Consider the following 19,235-nt stretch of genomic DNA (forward strand, 5'->3'; position numbering starts at 1 on the left):
TGTATATCCCTGTGTAATAACACACAACAGGATTTCTGGAATCAATAAAAATAGTTTGGCACACTGTTTTATTACATAAGGAAGTTCTGATTTAATTCTGTTGGAAACCATGGGCCATGGCATGAAATGAACATCATTATTTTATATACATTATTTATTTAACTTAAAGGACAATACTGCAGCATTGTATACAGAAAAGTTATTTAAGATACTAGTGAGCAACTAATATTCTCAGTTTCAACCGTATCATAAAGTTCTCAGCTTGACAGCTGTCCATCTAATATTAATTTAACCATTATTCTAACTTATTTATTTATTTGTCCTAGAATCGTTTTAGTACATTGTTTGTACACATGATAGAGGACAGTGGAAACCTAGTTAATTTACAATACAGTAATCATTTTGACTAAATTGTTGACATAATCAAAATGCATAATAATGTAGGTTGGTGTACTACATTGCATCTACATATGATAGTAGCAGTTATTAAGTGAGACGACATAATAAGAACAATGTAAACTATATCATGAATTGACAACTAATAAAATTTGGTAAATGAGTTTCACTTATTACAATGTTCCATAAAATCAGACAGAGAATAGAAGCAGTGGTCAAGCAATAACTGTTTTAACTTTATTTTAAATGCATTTAATGTTGGTAAGCATTTTAGGTAAGAAGATGTATGATTATATAACATAGATCCAGTAAGATACACTCCTCCTTTGCATAAGTTTCATGTGTAGGTTCATCTTCTGCCTAGTTTCATATTTGTGTCTGAAGAGATTTTCCTTTTTTAAGATGCTCCCTTTTGTAAAAATTTGTATTTCATGTATATACAAGCAAGGCAGCAGCAATATTTTGAGGGTTTTAAAAAGGGGTCTACCGGGACCCTTGTATTTATTTTTTTTATCACCCTGATTTTCTTTTACTGTATTTCAAATGTTTTTGTAGAAATTCCCCCCAAAAATTATTCCATACATAAGTAGCTACTGTATACTGCACTGGTACGCTGTCAGCACTGATAAGCAACTTGTATTCTGAGTGAGGATCCTAATGGTATATACTGGTGAATTTAGTCTCTTATTTAAATTGTTTAGGAGCACCTCCCACTTCAGATCTGTCTGAACATGAATACCTAGAAATTGTGTATGGCTGACCTTCAACACATTTTTTCCTTTGATAGTGAAAACAGAGTTTGCAGGATGGATTTTTGTGTGGTTTGGAAGTTCACTGCCACAGTTTCAGTCTTTATGATGAGCCTATTGGTCCTGAGCCAGTGCATTACGGTATGCATAAATGATGTTGCAGGCTCCTGCAGATTTTTCTCATTCTGTTATTTAATTAGAATATTAGTGTCATCTGCAAAGAGTACAGTGGTTCCACCATGTATTGTACTAGCCAAGTCATTTATATACAGCAGAAATAGGGCATGCCCCATAACTGGCCCATGAGGGAGTCCATACTTGATTTTCTCCTCATCACTGTAAAAATTAGAAATTTTTTGTGTTTCATTGTCTTTGTGTTTTATTTCTGTAGTCTGCTAATAATTACTGAGATACGACTGGAGCCACATTTCAGACTGGCCTCTAATTCCATAATTACTTAATTTATGCAAGAAAATGCCATGATCAATAACATCGAAGGCTTTACTTAGATCCAGAAATATCCCAGATACATGTTGCTTACTATCCACTGCTTTTAGTGCTTTATTTAAGAAAACAAAATTTGCTGTCTGAGTTGACTTTCCACCTCTGATCCCATGTTGGGAGTCACTTATCAGCCTCTCTTTATTTAAGAAAACTTTTAATCTTCTAAGAAACATTTTTTCCATAATTTTGCTGAGGCCTGACAATACTGAAATCAGCCTATAATTATCAATATCACCTTTTGCAACCTTCTCATGCAAAGGTGTTAATTTTGCACTTTTTAGATTATTTGGAAACACACCACTCTCTAGAGATGAATTTACTATGTCTGTTAATGGTTCCACAATAAATGTTGCGCTAACTTTGCTAATAGCATCTGGTAACTTATCAACAACCACTGAATATTTATTAGGTAATTCTTTTAGGATTCTTGACAAATCCTCAGGTGTTGCTGCATACATGAATAATGTGTTTGGATGAATTTTTTGATCTGAGTGACTGGCTGGCTGTTTGTCAAGGTTTGTATTTATTAACTGCTGTGCTAGATTAGAGAAATAATTGTTGAAAGCACTCACCACATGTTTGGGGTCAGTTAGTTTCTTTTTATTCATAACCTGCTTTATATTACTGTGATTAACTGGCCTGGTGCCCATTTCTTTTTTTATAACTTGCCAGGTTGCCTCAGTTTTGTTTTGTCATTTTTTTAAATAACTCAGTATTCTTATGTATCTTGTGAAATATGTAAAAGTTAGAATTAGTATTTTGCTTGGAGTACTCACACAAACACCTTTTATTTTGACATGATATTCTTATCCCTTTTGTAATTCACTTGTTTGTTTTTTGAGTAGAATTAAACAGTTATTTTCTTGGGAAAAGCCATTTTAAAAAAAAGTTTGAATGTAGCCATAAACTTATCAATATCTCACTTGTACCATTACAGTCATATACATTTTTCCAATTTCCACCTTTAAGGAGAGAACAGAAATATTCCACATTTTTGTACTGAAATTCCTTACAGTGTGTTGTATTCTACTGGAAATTGGGTGTCCTGAAATATTCATGGCAAGAATTTGAGCATTGTGATCACTAAACCCCATGTTTACAGCTTGTATATTATAGGCATATTTGCATGTATTTATCAAGATCTGGTCAATAACAGATGCAGAAGTTGGTGTTTCTCGAGTTGGTTCAGTTACCATTGCACTGACATTGAACGAAAGTAGTAGATTTATAATGTCATCTCTGAATTTATTGGATTTCAAGAAATCAATATTAAAGTCACCACATATAATTATATTTTTCTTGGGAGAATGAATTTCTTCCAAGAGATCCTCCATGCAACTGTAAAACACTTTTTTGTCCCCATCTGGTGACTTGTATACACAAACAATAACTGTATTTTGCCTTAGTAGTTCAGCTATAGAGAGTTTTGTATCTTTTTCACAGGACAGTTTATGGTGTGTAGTTACACTTTTGAATTCAATGTTTTCTCTAACATATACACTGGTACCCCCAGACTCGATATTTTCCCGCAAAACATGCTTCCAAGTTTGAACTGAAGAATGTACGTTTGCTCTAACATATCTTGTTTGAGCCAGTGTTCTGTAAAGCTTAGTACAGAAATATCATGTAGTCATTTAACATTATTTCTATTTCATTTAGTTTATTTGAGAGTGATTGAAATTTTGATGCAGTAATTTAAAATTAGGTACAGGGAGTAAATCATTTCTTGCTTGACCACTTACCTCACTATTTGAGCAAGTGTACTTAGTAGGAAAAAATCCTCATGTTTTTCAGGGATGGCATCCATGGTGTTTGACGTATGGCTTTTTTGTTCACCATATGTGGCTTCCTACCTTTCTTCTATTGAAATGTTCCCAATTTCCACTTTTTTTGTCCTTTTTTCACCCATCTGCCCATTAATGACTGCCTTGTTGCTGCATTTGATGGCTTGGAATTTAACCTATGATATGTTTTAGGGCTTCCAGCATTTGGAGTCTACTCAATAGATCCACTGAAGGTAACACAAATGTTGATTGATCAAGGAGATGGACCAGTTAATATCAAATTGGATTTCACTGATCAGACATTCACAGGATTTGGAGACATCACTGTGAAAGATTTAAAGTAAGTGAAGACTGAGAAAGTGAGACTGTCTACAGCTCAACAAAGAGTGATATAATTATGTTTATAATGTTTCAATCTGTGTGTGTGTGGGGGGGGGAGCATGAGGGGGGGTTACACACATACATTGTCAGTGTTGTACAGTTTGAATTGTTACATAAAATAATTCTAAATCTTTTTTCTGCCCAGGGTTAATCTGGACCCAGACAAGTTCCATATTGATGCTAAGGTATCAATTCCCAATTTGGACCTAAAAGGAAAATATCAAATTGATGGGAAAGTCCTTGTGCTACCAATACAAGGGAAAGGAAACAGTGACCTGACATTAAGTAAGTTTGGATATTTATCAGTCACAAAGCCAATTCAAAAGCATCAGTGATTTCATCACACTTTTTTCCTACAGAATTCACATTCTTATAATATTAGTACAAGAGCTTTTAATGTTCTCTGTGGTTTCATTCTTCCATTACATCTTTCTACACAAAAATACATTATCTAACAATAATGATAACACACATAATAAGTGCACCTGATATGCTACATAACATACTGCCCTCATTTTAAGTTCAAGGATGTAGACACATGTGTTCATCCTGGCAATTTGGGCACATCTCATCAGCCATGAGTCATGCAAAAATGTCTGGGGTTCTGGTATTTGACTAGCGAGGGCATTTTGCTTTTTTAAATCTTACACCTGGCGGGTGTGGCTTACAGTCCTGCCACAACTTTTCACCTAAACATTTGGCAACATAAAAGGGATACTGCATTGTGTTATTATCTTGTATGAAGTAAATCATGCACAGGTTTTTGATTATTTTGTCTCTATTCCTTTTTTGTCTTACTGTTTAGAAATGGGCAAAAGAAAGTGTTTGTTTAATGTTGACCTGCCATAGGAATACAAATTTTTGAAACCGTGTAATCACAGTAACAATGAAGGCCTTTATTGCACACTACGGACTAGAGAATTTTCTGTTGCATGTAAAAAAAAAAGAGCTTTAGTATTTATTTTATTTATCCATCCATTAACAATAAATATGTATGGTTGTCATCCAAATACACATGTAAATTGATGGGAAACCATTTCAAGGAAATGGAACATGCAAATATGTAAATAAAAAAGTATGTACAAAATAATTGTCATGGAGTAGATGATGATTTTAAAGTGATTTATTACATACAATTTTTAAAGCAAAAAACTTTCAATGCCTAGACCACAATTTCCCTATCACAATTAAAGTGCGATAATTAGTTTTGATTGCTATCTGCAACCATCTTCATCATTCAGAATGTGAAAAGTGGTGAATAAGCACTGTAAAGCATCGTTAGGTGTAGTCATGCAATAACGTGCATTCATAAATAACAAAACAATAACAGTACATAGTTTAAAAAGATCACCACAAGCAATCCATGTTGTAAACTACAATCTGCTGCAGTATTTTCCTATTATCCTGAACTTGTACACGTTTCATAAAGACAACTACTTCATGTGCCATGCAGGATCATTCTTGTGTGAGCCAGACTATGGAACAGCTGACAGTTTTTGGAACCATTGCACATCTGTTCTCACAATATATCTTTCTTTCTTTCTTTTGCTACCATCATTATCCTGCATTGTGCACAGGTTTGGCAGGAATAAGGATGGAGTTGGCATGGTCAGTTTTAAGGGGTGGCCGGATGCCCTTCCTGCCACCACCCCATACCCCCTGGGATGGAATTAGTGTACCCCAGCTGTCTGCTTCCAACGTAAATCGTGAAATAGTGTGAATGCGTTTCAAATGTCTGCAAGTCATGTAACTGAGGTGGGACGTGGGAACCAGCCCGGTATTCACCTAGTAGGATGTGAAAAACTGCCTAAAAATCACATCCAGGCTGGCCGGCACACCGGCTGTCGTCGTTAATCTGCTGGGGGGATTCGATCCGGGGCCGGCGCGTCTACCTGAGTCGAGGAAGCAGCGCGTTAGCGCTCTCGGCTACCCTGGCGGGTTGTTCTCACAATAATATCTGCTATTCTATTACAAGTAACACACGTTTCATCCAACTTTTACTCGAGCAGCTGTACAGTTTCCTATATTGCTGTCATTCTGCGAGATTACAGTATACAACCTGGCTTGCTCACAGTGAAGATTTTAAACTAAGTACTTTTTTTGTTTTGGTATTTAAATCTGCATGTTATTGCATGACTACAGCTAATAATGCATTCCTATGCTTATTCAACACACTTTCACATTTTGGACGATCTGAAGGTGGTTGCAACCAAAACTTGTTATCATACTTTAATTGTGATAGGAAAATTGTGGTCTAGGCATTAAAAGTATGTTTTTACTTTAAGAAATTTTTATTTCATAAAATAATACAAGCTCATACAATACATAGTAACACAGAATAATACAAGATCATACAGCACATAGCAACAGAGAATAACACAAAATCATAGAATACATAGTAACACAAGTTTATATACATGTTTGCTTGTGGTATTATAATTGCACAGTCTGTTTTCCATAGGGATTTGGTTTTGTCCTCCCTAGACAGAAAGTTCTTATATACACTACAATAATTAATAATATTATGAAAAAGATAGGTGCTACTCACCGTATAGCGGAGATGCTGAGTCACAGATAGGCACAACAAAAACACTGTCAGAAAGTGAGCTTTTGGTCAACAAGGCCTTCTTCAAAATTAGACAAAACACACACACAAACACACACATATACACACAGCAAATGCAATTCGCACACACATAACCACAGCCTCTGGCAGCTGAAGAGATTTTACATCATGCAACAGCTGCCCATTAGATATGCAAATACAGCAAAAGAATAATCGCACTTGGAACTCACAGAACAAAGAAAGATAGTAAGCCAAAAAATAATGAGAAACGTTAAACACCAATATCAAAAAGATGTAATTCTAATTATAGAAACAAATAGCAAGAAAACAAGCTCAAGGGCTTACCACAAAATATTTAGCAGACAACTACAAAGATATGACCCTTCAACATTAATGCTAAAGGATAACAATAATAAGATGGCCATAGCAATAGAAAGAAAACAAAGAAATTTTAGCAGTAACATTTACCAAATTACTAAACTGCAAAGACTGCCCAGAATTACTTCAAATACACACAGATACCCTATTAAAATAACAGCAGAAAATATAAACCCACTTGCAATCCATGATGTCTACAAAGCTCTGAAAAAGCTCAAAACTACAATGCAAGTGAGAAGATCACACATCTGTGCAAGTTTGGAAATATGCAGCAGACCAAATGAAGATATCATTACACAGAAGCAGAAAGAAAATCTGGAACAAAGAAGAACTTTCAAAACAATGAACTACAGCTATGATTTATCCATTAAACAAAAAAAGAGATAAATCAAATTCAGACAACTATGGAGGAATTTTCTTTTGGATATCACATATAAAGTGATGTCATGAATTCTACACAATTGTAGTAAAGATTCACTTGAACTGGAACTAGGAGAATACCAAGTAGGATTTAGACTGTGCAGAAACTGCCCAGAACAGACAATTACCTTGAAGCTGGTGATGAATTACTACAAAAGAAGAAAAAACAGCAAGTCAACTTTTGTAGACCTCAAAAAAGCTCGTGATTGATCTTCAATGATGAAGATACTAAGGAATTTTGGTCTGCATCCCAAATTAATAAAAATGATAACCTGAACTCTAAGAAACACCAACTGTAAAGTAAAGTTCAGAGGTGAAATATCTGAGCCATTTATTATTAAAACAGGGTTAAGATTGGGAGGGTGTTTATCACCATTCCTTTTCAACTCTGTTCTGGAGTACATGACGAGAGAATACAATGGTAAAGCGAAAATCCTAAAAACATAAGAATTGGAACCAAGAAAGATCAAATAAACTGCTTGGGATTTGCAGATGACCTAGAGTTAGTAGCTAAAAACATTTAACAAGCCAGAAGTCAAATAATAAGCCTAGAAAATATTGCACAAAAGATAGGACTACAGATATCATTAAAAGGACTGAGATAGTGGTAGCAAATTCACTAATAATCAATCATATAATAGCAAATAACAGGAAAGTAAAAATAGTGAAGTAATTTAAATACCTAGGAGAAATTATGACCAACTTGGACAAGAAAACTGTGTGGCAAGAAAGAACTAACAAAATGATACAAGCTCAAACATTTACGTGGTCAAACATACTACAAAAATGTCTACCTATCAAAACTAAATTAAAACATTACAAGATAGTATCATTACAAGTAGTATCTGAGGTGGCTTACGAAAGTGAAGCTCATTTCAACGTCACCCAGAAAAACAGAATCGCTAAAATCCTAAAAGTATAGAGTGGAATAGCTACAACATGCATAAATAAGAAATGTCAAATAGATGGATATCTACATCTACATCTACATCCATACTCCACAAGCCATCTGACGGTGTGTGGCGGAGGGTACCCTGAGTACCTCTATTGGTTCTCCCTTCTATTCCAGTCTTGTATTGTTCGTGGAAAGAAGGATTGTCGGTATGCTTCTGTGTGGGCTCTAATCTCTCTGATTTTATCCTCATGGTCTCTTCGCGAGATATACATAGGAGGGAGGAATATACTGCTTGACTCTTCGGTGAAGGTATGTTCTCGAAACTTCAACAACAGCCCATACCGAGTTACTGAGCGTCTCTCCTGCAGAGTCTTCCACTGGAGTTTATCTATCATCTCCGTAACGCTTTTGTCATTACTAAATGATCCTGTAACGAAGCGCGCTGCTCTCCGTTGGATCTTCTCTATCTCTTCTATCAACCCTATCTGGTATGGATCCCACACTGCTGAGCAGTATTCAAGCAGTGGGCAAACAAGCGTACTGTAACCTACTTCCTTTGTTTTCGGATTGCATTTCCTTAGGATTCTTCCAATGAATCACAGTCTGCATCTTCAATCACACAATTGGTCTGATAGTCCATATGCTCTTACTTTGTTCATTAAATGACTGTGGGGAACTGTATCGAACGCCTTGCGGAAGTCAAGAAACACGGCATGTGGACAAATAGTGTGAGCTGGGTTTCACACGACCGTCTTTTTCGAAACCCATGCTGATTCCTACAGAGTAGGTTTCTAGTCTCCAGAAAAGTCATTATACTCGAACATAATACATGTTCCAAAATTCTACAACTGATCGATGTTAGAGATATAGGTCTATAGTTCTGCACATCTGTTTGACGTTCCTTCTTGAAAACGGGGATGACCTGTGCCCTTTTCCAATCCTTTGGAACGTTACGCCCTTCTAGAGACCTATGGTACACCGCTGCAAGAAGAGTGTCAAGTTCCTTCGCGTACTCTGTGTAAAATCAAACTGGTATCCCATCAGGTCCAGTGGCCTTTCCTCTTTTGAATGATTTTAATTGTTTCTCTAGCCCTCTGTCGTCTATTTCAATATCTACCATTTTGTAATCTGTGCGACAATCTAGAGAAGGAACTACAGTGCAGTCTTCCTCTGTGAAACTGCTTTTGAAAAAGACGTTTAGTATTTCAGCCTTTAGTCTGTCATCCTCTGTTTCAGTACCATTTTGGTCACAGAGTGCCTGGACATTTTGTTTTGATCCACCTACCGCTTTGGCATAAGACCAAAATTTCTTAGGATTTTCTGCCAAGTCAGTACATAGAACTTTACTTTCGAATTCATTGAACGCTTCTCACATAGCCCTCCTCACACTACATTTCACTTCACGTATTTTTGTTTGTCTGCAAGGCTTTGGCTATGTTTATGTTTGCTGTGAAGTTCTCTTTGCTTCCACACCAGTTTTCTAACTCGGTTGTTGTACCATGGTGGCTCTTTTCCATCTCTTACGATCTTGCTTGGCACATACCCATCTAACGCATATTGTACGATGGTTTTGAACTTTGTCCACTGATCCTCAATGCTATCTGTACTTGAGACAAAACTTTTGTGTTGAGCCGTCAGGTACTCTGTATCTGCTTTTTGTCACTTTTGCTAAACAGAAAAATCTTCCTACCTTTTTTAATATTTCTATTTACAGCTGAAATCAACGATGGAGTAACCGCTTTATGATTGCTGATTCCCTGTTCTGCATTAACTGTTTCAAATAGTTCGGGTCTATTTGTCACCAGAAGGTCTAATATGTTATCGCCACGAGTCGGTTCTCTGTTTAACTGCTCAAGGTAGTTTTCAGATAAAGCACTTTAAAAAAATTCACTGGATTCTTTGTCCCTGCCACCCGTTATGAATGCTTGAGTCTCCCAGTCTATATCCGGCAAATTAAAATCTCCACCCAGAACTGTAACATGGTGGGGAAATCTACTTGAAGTGGATAGTGTCAAATGAAGTGGTGTACAGCAAACTGGAGGACATTACATATACTATACAGAAAAGAAGGATCTCTTTTTTGATCACATTATGAGGACACCATATTACCAAAAAAAATTATAAAGAAACTTTGGAACATGAAGCAACAAGTAAGATGGATGAAGGAAATCAGGGAGGATGTGAAAGCGCTATAATTAACTGTGGAAGATTTGCAAAACAAAACAGAAAATTTAAAGAAAATGAAAAACGTAAAAATAAGATTTAAATGAAAAATAGACAAACAACAAACAATAAAATGGGTATTTTCAGATGAGGAAAGACAAAAAAGATCAGAATGAATGAAAAGATACCGAACAGTTCGAAAGAAAACTTATTGAAGAAGATTCCGAGAAAATGAATGACTGAAGTGGTCCAATGAGGCTGTAAAACCAGAAGAAGAAGGAGAAGAAGAAGAAAAGGTTTTGGGACCAAAGACAGTATTTTAAGTTCTGCATTAATACCAGGTGATCAAAAAGTCAGTATAAATTTGAAAACTGAATAAATCACGGTATAATGTAGATGGAGAGGTACAAATTGACACATAAGCTTGGAATGACATGGGGTTTTACTAGAAAATACAAAAGTTCAAAAAACGTCCAACAGATGGCGCTTCATCTGATCAGAATAGCAACAATTAGCATAACAAAGTAAGACAATGCAAAAATGATGTTCTTTACAGGAAATGCTCAATATGTCCACCATCATTCCTCAACAGTAGCTGTAGTTGAGGAATAATGTTGTGAACAGCACTCTAAAGCATGTCTGGAGTTATGGTGAGACATTGGTGTCAGATTTTGCCTTTCAGCATCCCTAGAGATGTCAGTCGATCACGATACACTTGCGACTTCAGGTAACCCCAGAGCCAATAATCGCACAGACTGAGGTCTGGGGACCTGGGAGGCCAAGCATGATGAAAGTGTCGGTTGAGCACACGATCATCACCAAACGACACACACAAGAGATCTTTCATGCGTCTAGCAATATCGGGTGGAGCGCCATACTGCATAAACATCGTTCGTTTCAGCAGGTGTTTATCAGCCAGGCTGGGGATGATGTGATTCTGTAACATATCGGCGTACCTGTCACCCATCGTGGTAGCAGTTACAAAACCAGAATCATGCATTTCCTCGAAGAAAAAAGTCTTGATAATGGTAGACATCATAAATCCAACCCATACTGTGGCGTTCTTGTCGTGCAATGGAGTTTCGACAACAGTTCTAGTTCTAGGATTTTCGGTAGCCCAAATTCTACAGTTGTGGGCATTGACAGACCCTCGGAACGTGAAATGAGCTTCATCGGTCCACAACACATTACTCAACCAATTGTCATCTTCCGCCATCTTTTGAAACACCCACACCAGGATTGCCCTCCGCTTCACTAAATCTCCAGGCAATAGTTCATGATGCCGATGGACTTTGTACGGATAGCATCGGAGGGTACGCCTAAGTGCCAACCAAACAGTAGTGAATGGAATGCCGGTGTGATGTGCGACTGCATGAGTGCTGACTTCCCCGTGCATAGACAAACCCGCTACAGTCTCCATTTCTTCCTGAACTGTCTCAGCAGCATTACACCTTGTACTCGGTCAGCCACTATGGGGTCTATCGTCTAAACAACCCGTGGCTACGAACTTCGAAATCATTCCCGCCACAGCAGCATTTGTCAACGGACCTTTACCCATTCAGATCCCCTTCCTATAGCAATAGGATCGTAACGCTGAACTAGCACATTCCCCATTCTGATAATACAGCTTCACTAAAAGTGCCTCTTCTGGTAACGTCAACATGCTGCGACTGCTGGCGCATCTGATTCTGTCTCTCATTACAGCTACTTTTATACACGATTGTCATGCGCAGTCACTGACGTTTTGGTGTCCAACGCCATGTGTCAGACATTTTGTGACCTTTTTTGTTCTTCCCCCCCCCCCCCCCCCCTCCTAATAAAACCCCGTGTCATTCCAAGCATGTGTGTCAATTTTTACCTCTCTATCTACATTATTCCGTGGTTTATTAAGTTTTCAAATTTATACTGACTTTTTGATCACCCGGTATAAACATTATCAGAAAATGTTTATTTGTCTACATAGTCATTTAACAAGTAGAAACACTGTTCGAGCTGACATTTTTTAAATTCTACTTTAAATCTTTTTTCATCTTCTAACTTTTTGATGTTGACTAGCAGTCTGTTGCAAAGTTGTATACCTATATGTTTCACATGCCTTTGAGTGTTTGTTCTTTTTGTTCACTGAGTATAGAGCGCTGGGCTATTTCAGGTACTGTAGTTATGGAAGACGGCATTTGTTTGAAAACTGTAAGATGGGCACTGGCACATAAGACACATTTGTATGTGTGTATACAGGGTGTTACAAAAAGGTACGGCCAAACTTTCAGGAAACATTCCTCACACACAAAGAAAGAAAATATGTTATGTGGACATGTGTCCAGAAATGCTTACTTTCCATGTTAGAGCTCTACTTCTCTTCAAATCACATTAATCATGGAATGGAAACACACAGCAACAGAACGTACCAGCGTGACTTCAAACACTGTGTTACAGGAAATGTTCAAAATGTCCTCCGTTAGCGAGGATACATGCATCCACCCTCCGTCGCATGGAATCCCTGATGCGCTGATGCAGCCCTGGAGAATGGCGTATTGTATCACAGCCGTCCACAATACGAGCACGAAGAGTCTCTACATTTGGTACCGGGGTTGCGTAGACAAGAGCTTTCAAATGCCCCCATAAATGAAAATCAAGAGGGTTGAAGTCAGGAGAGCGTGGAGGCCATGGAATTGGTCCGCCTCTACCAATCCATTGGTCACCTAATCTGTTTTGAGAAGTGTACGAACACTTCGACTGAAATGTGCAGGAGCTCCATCGTGCATGAACCACATGTCGTGTCGAACTTGTAAAGGCACATGTTCTAGCAGCACAGGTAGAGTATCCCATATGAAATCGTGATAACGTGCTCCATTGAGCATAGGTGGAAGAACATAGGGCCCAATCAAGACATCACCAACAATGCCTGCCCAAACGTTCACAGAAAATCTGTGTTGATGACGTGATTGCACAATTGCATGCGGATTCTCATCAGCCCACACATGTTGATTGTGAAAATTTACAATTTGATCACGTTGGAATGAAGCCTCATCCGTAAAGAGAATATTTGCACTGAAATGAGGATTGACACATTGTTGGATGAACCGTTCGCAGAAGTGTACCTGTGGAGGCCAATCAGCTGCTGATAGTGCCTGCACACGCTTTACATGGTATGGAAACAACTGGTTCTCCCGTAGCACTCTCCATACATTGACGTGGTCAACGTTACCTTATACAGCAGCAATTTCTCTGACACTGACATTAGGGTTATCATCAACTGCACGAAGAATTGCCTCGTCCATTACAGTTGTCCTCGTCGTTCTAGGTCTTCCCCAGTCACGAGTCATAGGCTGGAATGTTCTGTGCTCCCTAAGACGCCGATCAATTGCTTCGAACGTCTTCCTGTCGGGACACCTTCGTTCTGGAAATCTGTCTCGATACAAACGTACCGCGCCATGGCTATTACCCCGTGCTAATCCATACATCAAATGGGCATCTGCCAACTCCGCATTTGTAAACATTGCACTGACTGCAAAACCACGTTCGTGATGAACACTAACCTGTTAATGCTACGTACTGATGTGCTTGATGCTAGTATTGTAGAGCAATGAGTCGCATGTCAACACAAGCACCGAAGTCAACATTACCTTCCTTCAATTGGGCCAACTGGCGGGGAATTGAGGAAGTACAGTACATACTGATGGAACTAAAATGAGCTCTAACATGGAAATTAAGCGTTTCTGGACACATGTCCACATAACATCTTTTCTTTATCTGTGTGTGAGGAATGTTTCCTGAAAGTTTGGCCGTACCTTTTTGTAACACCCTGTATAATGAAGGTGTTGTTAGTATTTTAAACTTCTTGAATATGGGTTTCCAGTGTGCCTGTGGATGACAGTATTGTTATTCACATATCCCTATTAAAGATCGTGTGAAAACATCTAAACATAGGAATCCTTTTAATACTGCTGCTTCACCAAATGTCAGATTTATTTAAAGCCAAAGATGGTAATAATGCGGATCTGGAGTGCGCTGCTAAAGAGGCTGCATTTTCATACCACACAGCTAGACACAAACACCATTTCTGAAAAAAGGTCATGCCTGGTGAAAAATGTGACTGAATAATTAAAGATAATGCTTCAGTAAACTGCTTTGACTAATTTCAAAAACATGTCATGTGCTGGATCCAAAAAAATATGGTAAGCCCAGTCATAGATTAGTCCTAAAATTGTGCAGCTGAAGTAACTGATAGCATATGCTCTCTCTGCTTCACTCATGGAGCAAGGTGCTGTACAATTTGCAAGTAAACACTACTGCTTGGGTTTATGTAGTGACACCATTTGCCCATTTTCATTATCCAACTGTCAAGTTTTACAACAGCACAATCTAGTCTAGGGTAAGTGTTCTGGACACAGATTCCATGGTAGAGGAGTTTCAGTACGAAATTGTACATCATCACATGCAGAGAGGCATCAAGCAAGACTGCAATAAGGTATCTGTGCCAGTTAAATGCTGCCAAGATACCACTAATTAATGTTATATAAGTTGGGTGCTAGACAGTAAGCAGTTGTACTCCAGTCACCATTCCAGTTCTGTTTTCTCAGTCCATTCTAGAGTTTTTCTGCTATAAAAGCTTACTGCAGTTGGTCTAAAAAACATGACTAATTTCTTCATTATAGGCACACAGATCTGGATGATTCACAGAGAGAGAATGCATAGACCACATTTCATCGTGGATATGTAACGTATATTGTAATGACTGCCAGTCTCAGGAGTCATGTAAGATATTTGCATGATTGTGATAGGAAGTTCCCTCATCACAACAAGGAAACACGGAAAGCAATACTCCAACATAAGATCATATTCAGCTGTATGAAATTTAACAGGCAACAGTGTGATTCTGTCTGCAAGGTCTTCTATGTAGCCTGTGACTTATCTTTGCTGTGACCAAACTTCTGTTTCTAAATCTCTTAAATTTCCACATTATTTCTATCATGTTTTAACTGCAATTGATTGAGCCATTACCATTGCATTGCTTCAAGAATCACTTGACTTTAGTATTTTTTTAGTTTACAAACAAATATAATATATCAGTGAACTAAAAATAGTATTGTCAATTTGCTCTGCACGTCAACTTACATATATCATACACTGAACGAAAAAGAAACTGGTACAGGCACACATAATCAAATACAGAGATATGTAAACAGGCAGACATGGCACTGCGGTTGGCAATGTCTATATCAGACAACAAGTGTCTGGCACAGTTGTTAGATTAGTTACTACTGCTACAATGGCAGATTATCAAGATTTGAGTGAGTTTGAACATGGTGTTATAGTCAGCGCATGAGCAGTGGGACACAGCATCTCTGAGGTAGCGATGAAGTGGGGATTTTCCCTACGACCATTTCACAAGTGTATATTATGAATTACTTGAATGTAGGAATCTGGTAAAACATCAAATCATTGCAGCCAGAAAAACATCTGCAAGAATGTGACCAAAGACAATGTGAATCATTCAGTGTGACAGAAGTGCAACCCTTCCACAAATTGCTGTACATTTCAATACTCGGCCATCAATAAGTGTCGGCATGCAAACCATTCAACGAAACATCACTGATGGGCTTTCGGAGACAAAGGCCCACTTGTGTACCCTGCATGACACAAAGCTTTACACCGCACCAGGACTTGTCAACAACGACACTGAACTGCCGGTAACTGGAAACGTGTTGCCTGCTCAGACAAGTCTCATTTCAAATTGTATCGAGTGGAAGTACGTGTACAGGTATGGTGACAACCTCGTGAATACATGGGCCCTGCATGTCAGCAGAGGACTGTTCAAGCTGGTGGAGGCTCTGTAATAGTGTGGGGCATGTGCAGTTGCAGTGATATGGGACCCCTGATACATCTAGATATGACTCTGACAGCTGACACATATGTAAGCATCCTGTCTGATTACTTGCATCCATTGAAGTCCATTGTGCATTCCGAAGGACTTGGGCAATTCCAGCAGGACAATGTGACACCCCACACATCCAGAATTGCAACAGAATGGCTCCGGGAACACTCTTCCGTGTTTAAACACTTTTGCTGGCCACCAAACTCCCCACACATGCACATTATTGAGCATAGCTGGGATGCCTGGCAATGTGCTATTCAGACGAGATCTCCACCCCCTCGTACTCTTAAGGATTTATGGACAGCCCTGCAGGTTCATGGTGTTAGTTCCCTCCAGCACTACTTCAGACATTAGTTGATTCTGTGCCATGTCATGTTGCGGCACTTCTGCGTGCTAACAGGCGCCCTACGCAATATTAGCCGGGTGTACCAGGAATTACAAGATCGAAATAACAAATAAGATTGTGTAAAGACAAAAAATCACCTGCAGCAGATTGACGAGTGGCACATACTACCCAAACACAATATTATTACACTTAGCCTCTCACAGCCATCATCAGAAACATGCATTGATGTTACAGTAAACAAATACAGCGGTTACCAAGGAAAATGAATCCCTGTGAATGATCTCATGACAGCTGCACATTTACTATCAAGTGGTTCATCATGTAATATCATGATAAAAACTCACAATAAGCCAACTGAAGCACCCTCGCTCCCAGGTGCAATAATATTGCGGTCACCTAATACGTTGTTACTTGGACAAGCCAACAGGTTGAACCGGCCGGGGTGGCTGAGCGGTCCTAGGCGCTACAGTCTGGAACCGCGCAACCGCTATGGTCGCAGGTTCGAATCCTGCCTCGGGCATGGATGTGTGTGATGTCCTTAGGTTAGTTAGGTTTAAGTAGTTCTAAGTTCTAGCGGAATGATGACTTCAGAAGTTAAGTCTTATAGTGCTCAGAGCCATTCGAACCATTTTTTAAGCCAACAAGCTGGGACAACAAATACTTTATCTTATGTGTGAGCATAGGCAACCATGGCAGACACCATCTTCAACATATTCTTGCAATGAATCAAACTATACAGCTTCGAGAAAATAAAAATAACCTGCTTATTTAAGAAATAGATGTTAATTGTCATAAACACAGTGAGACACTATGTGTAAAATTCCTGGGGATAAGCTGGATAATAGCTGACTAGTAAACTAATTAAGCAGTTCAGTTCAACATGTTTCTGCAGAGTGTCTCTGTGAACAAATATATTCACCAAGTAATTTCTCTTAGTCACCGTAAAAGGCATTTTCAGCTCTGAAACACTAAGAGTGAGTAACAGTTCTTTATTTTTCATTTTTCTTCTTTTTCTATATTTTCCTATGCCAAGCAATGACTTAACTTTTTTCTATTTTCTATGTTATCTTTATTATCAAGATTTTGCTCCTTCAAAGTTAATTAATCACTGGAAACATAAGTTCTTTACACAGCTGTGAACAGTTTGCAAATATAAGTTGCAGTAATTTACTCGAACAGAATTTCCGAGATGAACTATCAACAATATGGAGAGGATAAATTGCTACTAACTGCACAGAGGAGGTGCTGAATCACAGACAGGCACAATGAAGATGAATATTTTGGTTTTGGGGCAAAAGTCCTTTTCAGAGGTAGAAAACACACACACATGGACATAAGCACAGCTTACACACTCATGTGCCCTGTCTCCAGGCCTCTGGAGACAGAGGCCATGAGCATGTGAGTTTTCTGTTTCTGAAAAAGGACTTCGTCTGAAAACCAAAATATTTCTAACATTCTTTTTCATTGTGCTTGTCTGCACCTCAACATCTTCTCTATATGGTGAGTAGGGATCTATCCTTCCAATATCATTGTAGCTTATTCAATTTACATGTAACAAAAAGACTTGCAAATATTCTGAATATTTGAAAGAATGAAATAAATATGAAGACACAGCTCACCATATCTTATGGAAGGTGCTGAGCTGTGGATGAGTATACAAACAAGAACTTGACAAAAAGAAGACACACACACACACACACACACACACACACACACACACACAGAGAGAGAGAGAGAGAGAGAGAGAGTTTTAAAACTGTATGTTTCAGTAACATAATGTAATAAGACATTAACATTTTTATGAATATGATTCCACAAAAAGAAGTATTTTTATTGATGGGTGTTCATAAATGTGCATATTAATGATGTAACTCCTCTTTTGATTTTCAGAGGATGTAATCTGCGATGTAGTCATGACAGGAGAACCAGTGGAAAAGTCTGGTGAAAAGTATGTCAACATCAAAGACTTCAAGATTAATTTTGAAACCAGCCGCCTTTATCTTACTTTTGAAAATCTTTTCAATGGTGATAAGGCGTTAGGGGACAACATGAACAATTTCATCAATGAGAACTGGGATGTGATCTTAAAAGAACTGAAACCAGGCATATCTGATGTTCTTGGAGCCATTTTCCAGGATATATCAAATAGAATATTTTCAAAGGTTCCCTATGACAAAATCTTCCTGCCTTAAAAATTCTTCTGGTGTTATTCATTCTACAAACCTAGACAAACTGGTGCTGCACCTTTGCTGATATAAAAAGACAGAGTTCCACTATTGTGAAATTTATTCTATATAGAGGCGTCTGATCATTGTGCATGATTTGAATATTACTAGTCAAATAGAGCATCATTTTGTAACCTTACTATGTATGCATCATGTAACACAAAAGAACAATGTATTACAAATACTTACTACAGTGTAATGAACTATGTAATCCAAGTAAGAGATTATTAAGAGTCCAGTGGAAGTCTGGAGACAAATGCAGCACCTCTCCTTACGTCTTGTGTTTTCGCCGATAAAGCAGTCCCGTTTCACTGTTGGATATGTGAGTTCATACACCACATTGTTACCATGAAGTCGTTAACATTATGCCATTGTGCTCACGAACTGTTACTACTTTTTCTTTGAGTAATTTATTTCCAGTCTTCATTTGCATTTCCACACACTTTAATACCTTGGGTTCCATCTGAAAATGTGTAATTCTGTGCTGAAGATTAAACACCTTGTATGGAGTATCAGCATATGACTAATGAACATCTAATAATAGCTACAGCAA

General features: G+C 38.1%; 1 protein-coding gene across 1 annotated transcript in view; it reads left to right on the forward strand.

The window, feature by feature from the left end:
* LOC126100627 (protein takeout-like) overlaps nt 1–18,908 on the forward strand; it is a 72,812-nt gene extending 53,904 nt beyond the window's left edge. The window contains exons 3-5 of the mRNA XM_049911254.1: nt 3,626–3,773; nt 3,960–4,099; nt 18,348–18,908. Of these exons, the coding sequence (XP_049767211.1) occupies nt 3,626–3,773; nt 3,960–4,099; nt 18,348–18,649 (590 nt within the window). The 3' untranslated portion in view covers nt 18,650–18,908. The remainder of the gene's footprint in view (nt 1–3,625; nt 3,774–3,959; nt 4,100–18,347) is intronic.
* The last annotated feature ends 327 nt before the right edge of the window (nt 18,909–19,235 follow it).

This window comes from Schistocerca cancellata, chromosome 9 (assembly GCF_023864275.1).
Source record: "Schistocerca cancellata isolate TAMUIC-IGC-003103 chromosome 9, iqSchCanc2.1, whole genome shotgun sequence".
Classification (NCBI taxonomy): Eukaryota; Metazoa; Arthropoda; class Insecta; order Orthoptera; family Acrididae; genus Schistocerca; species Schistocerca cancellata.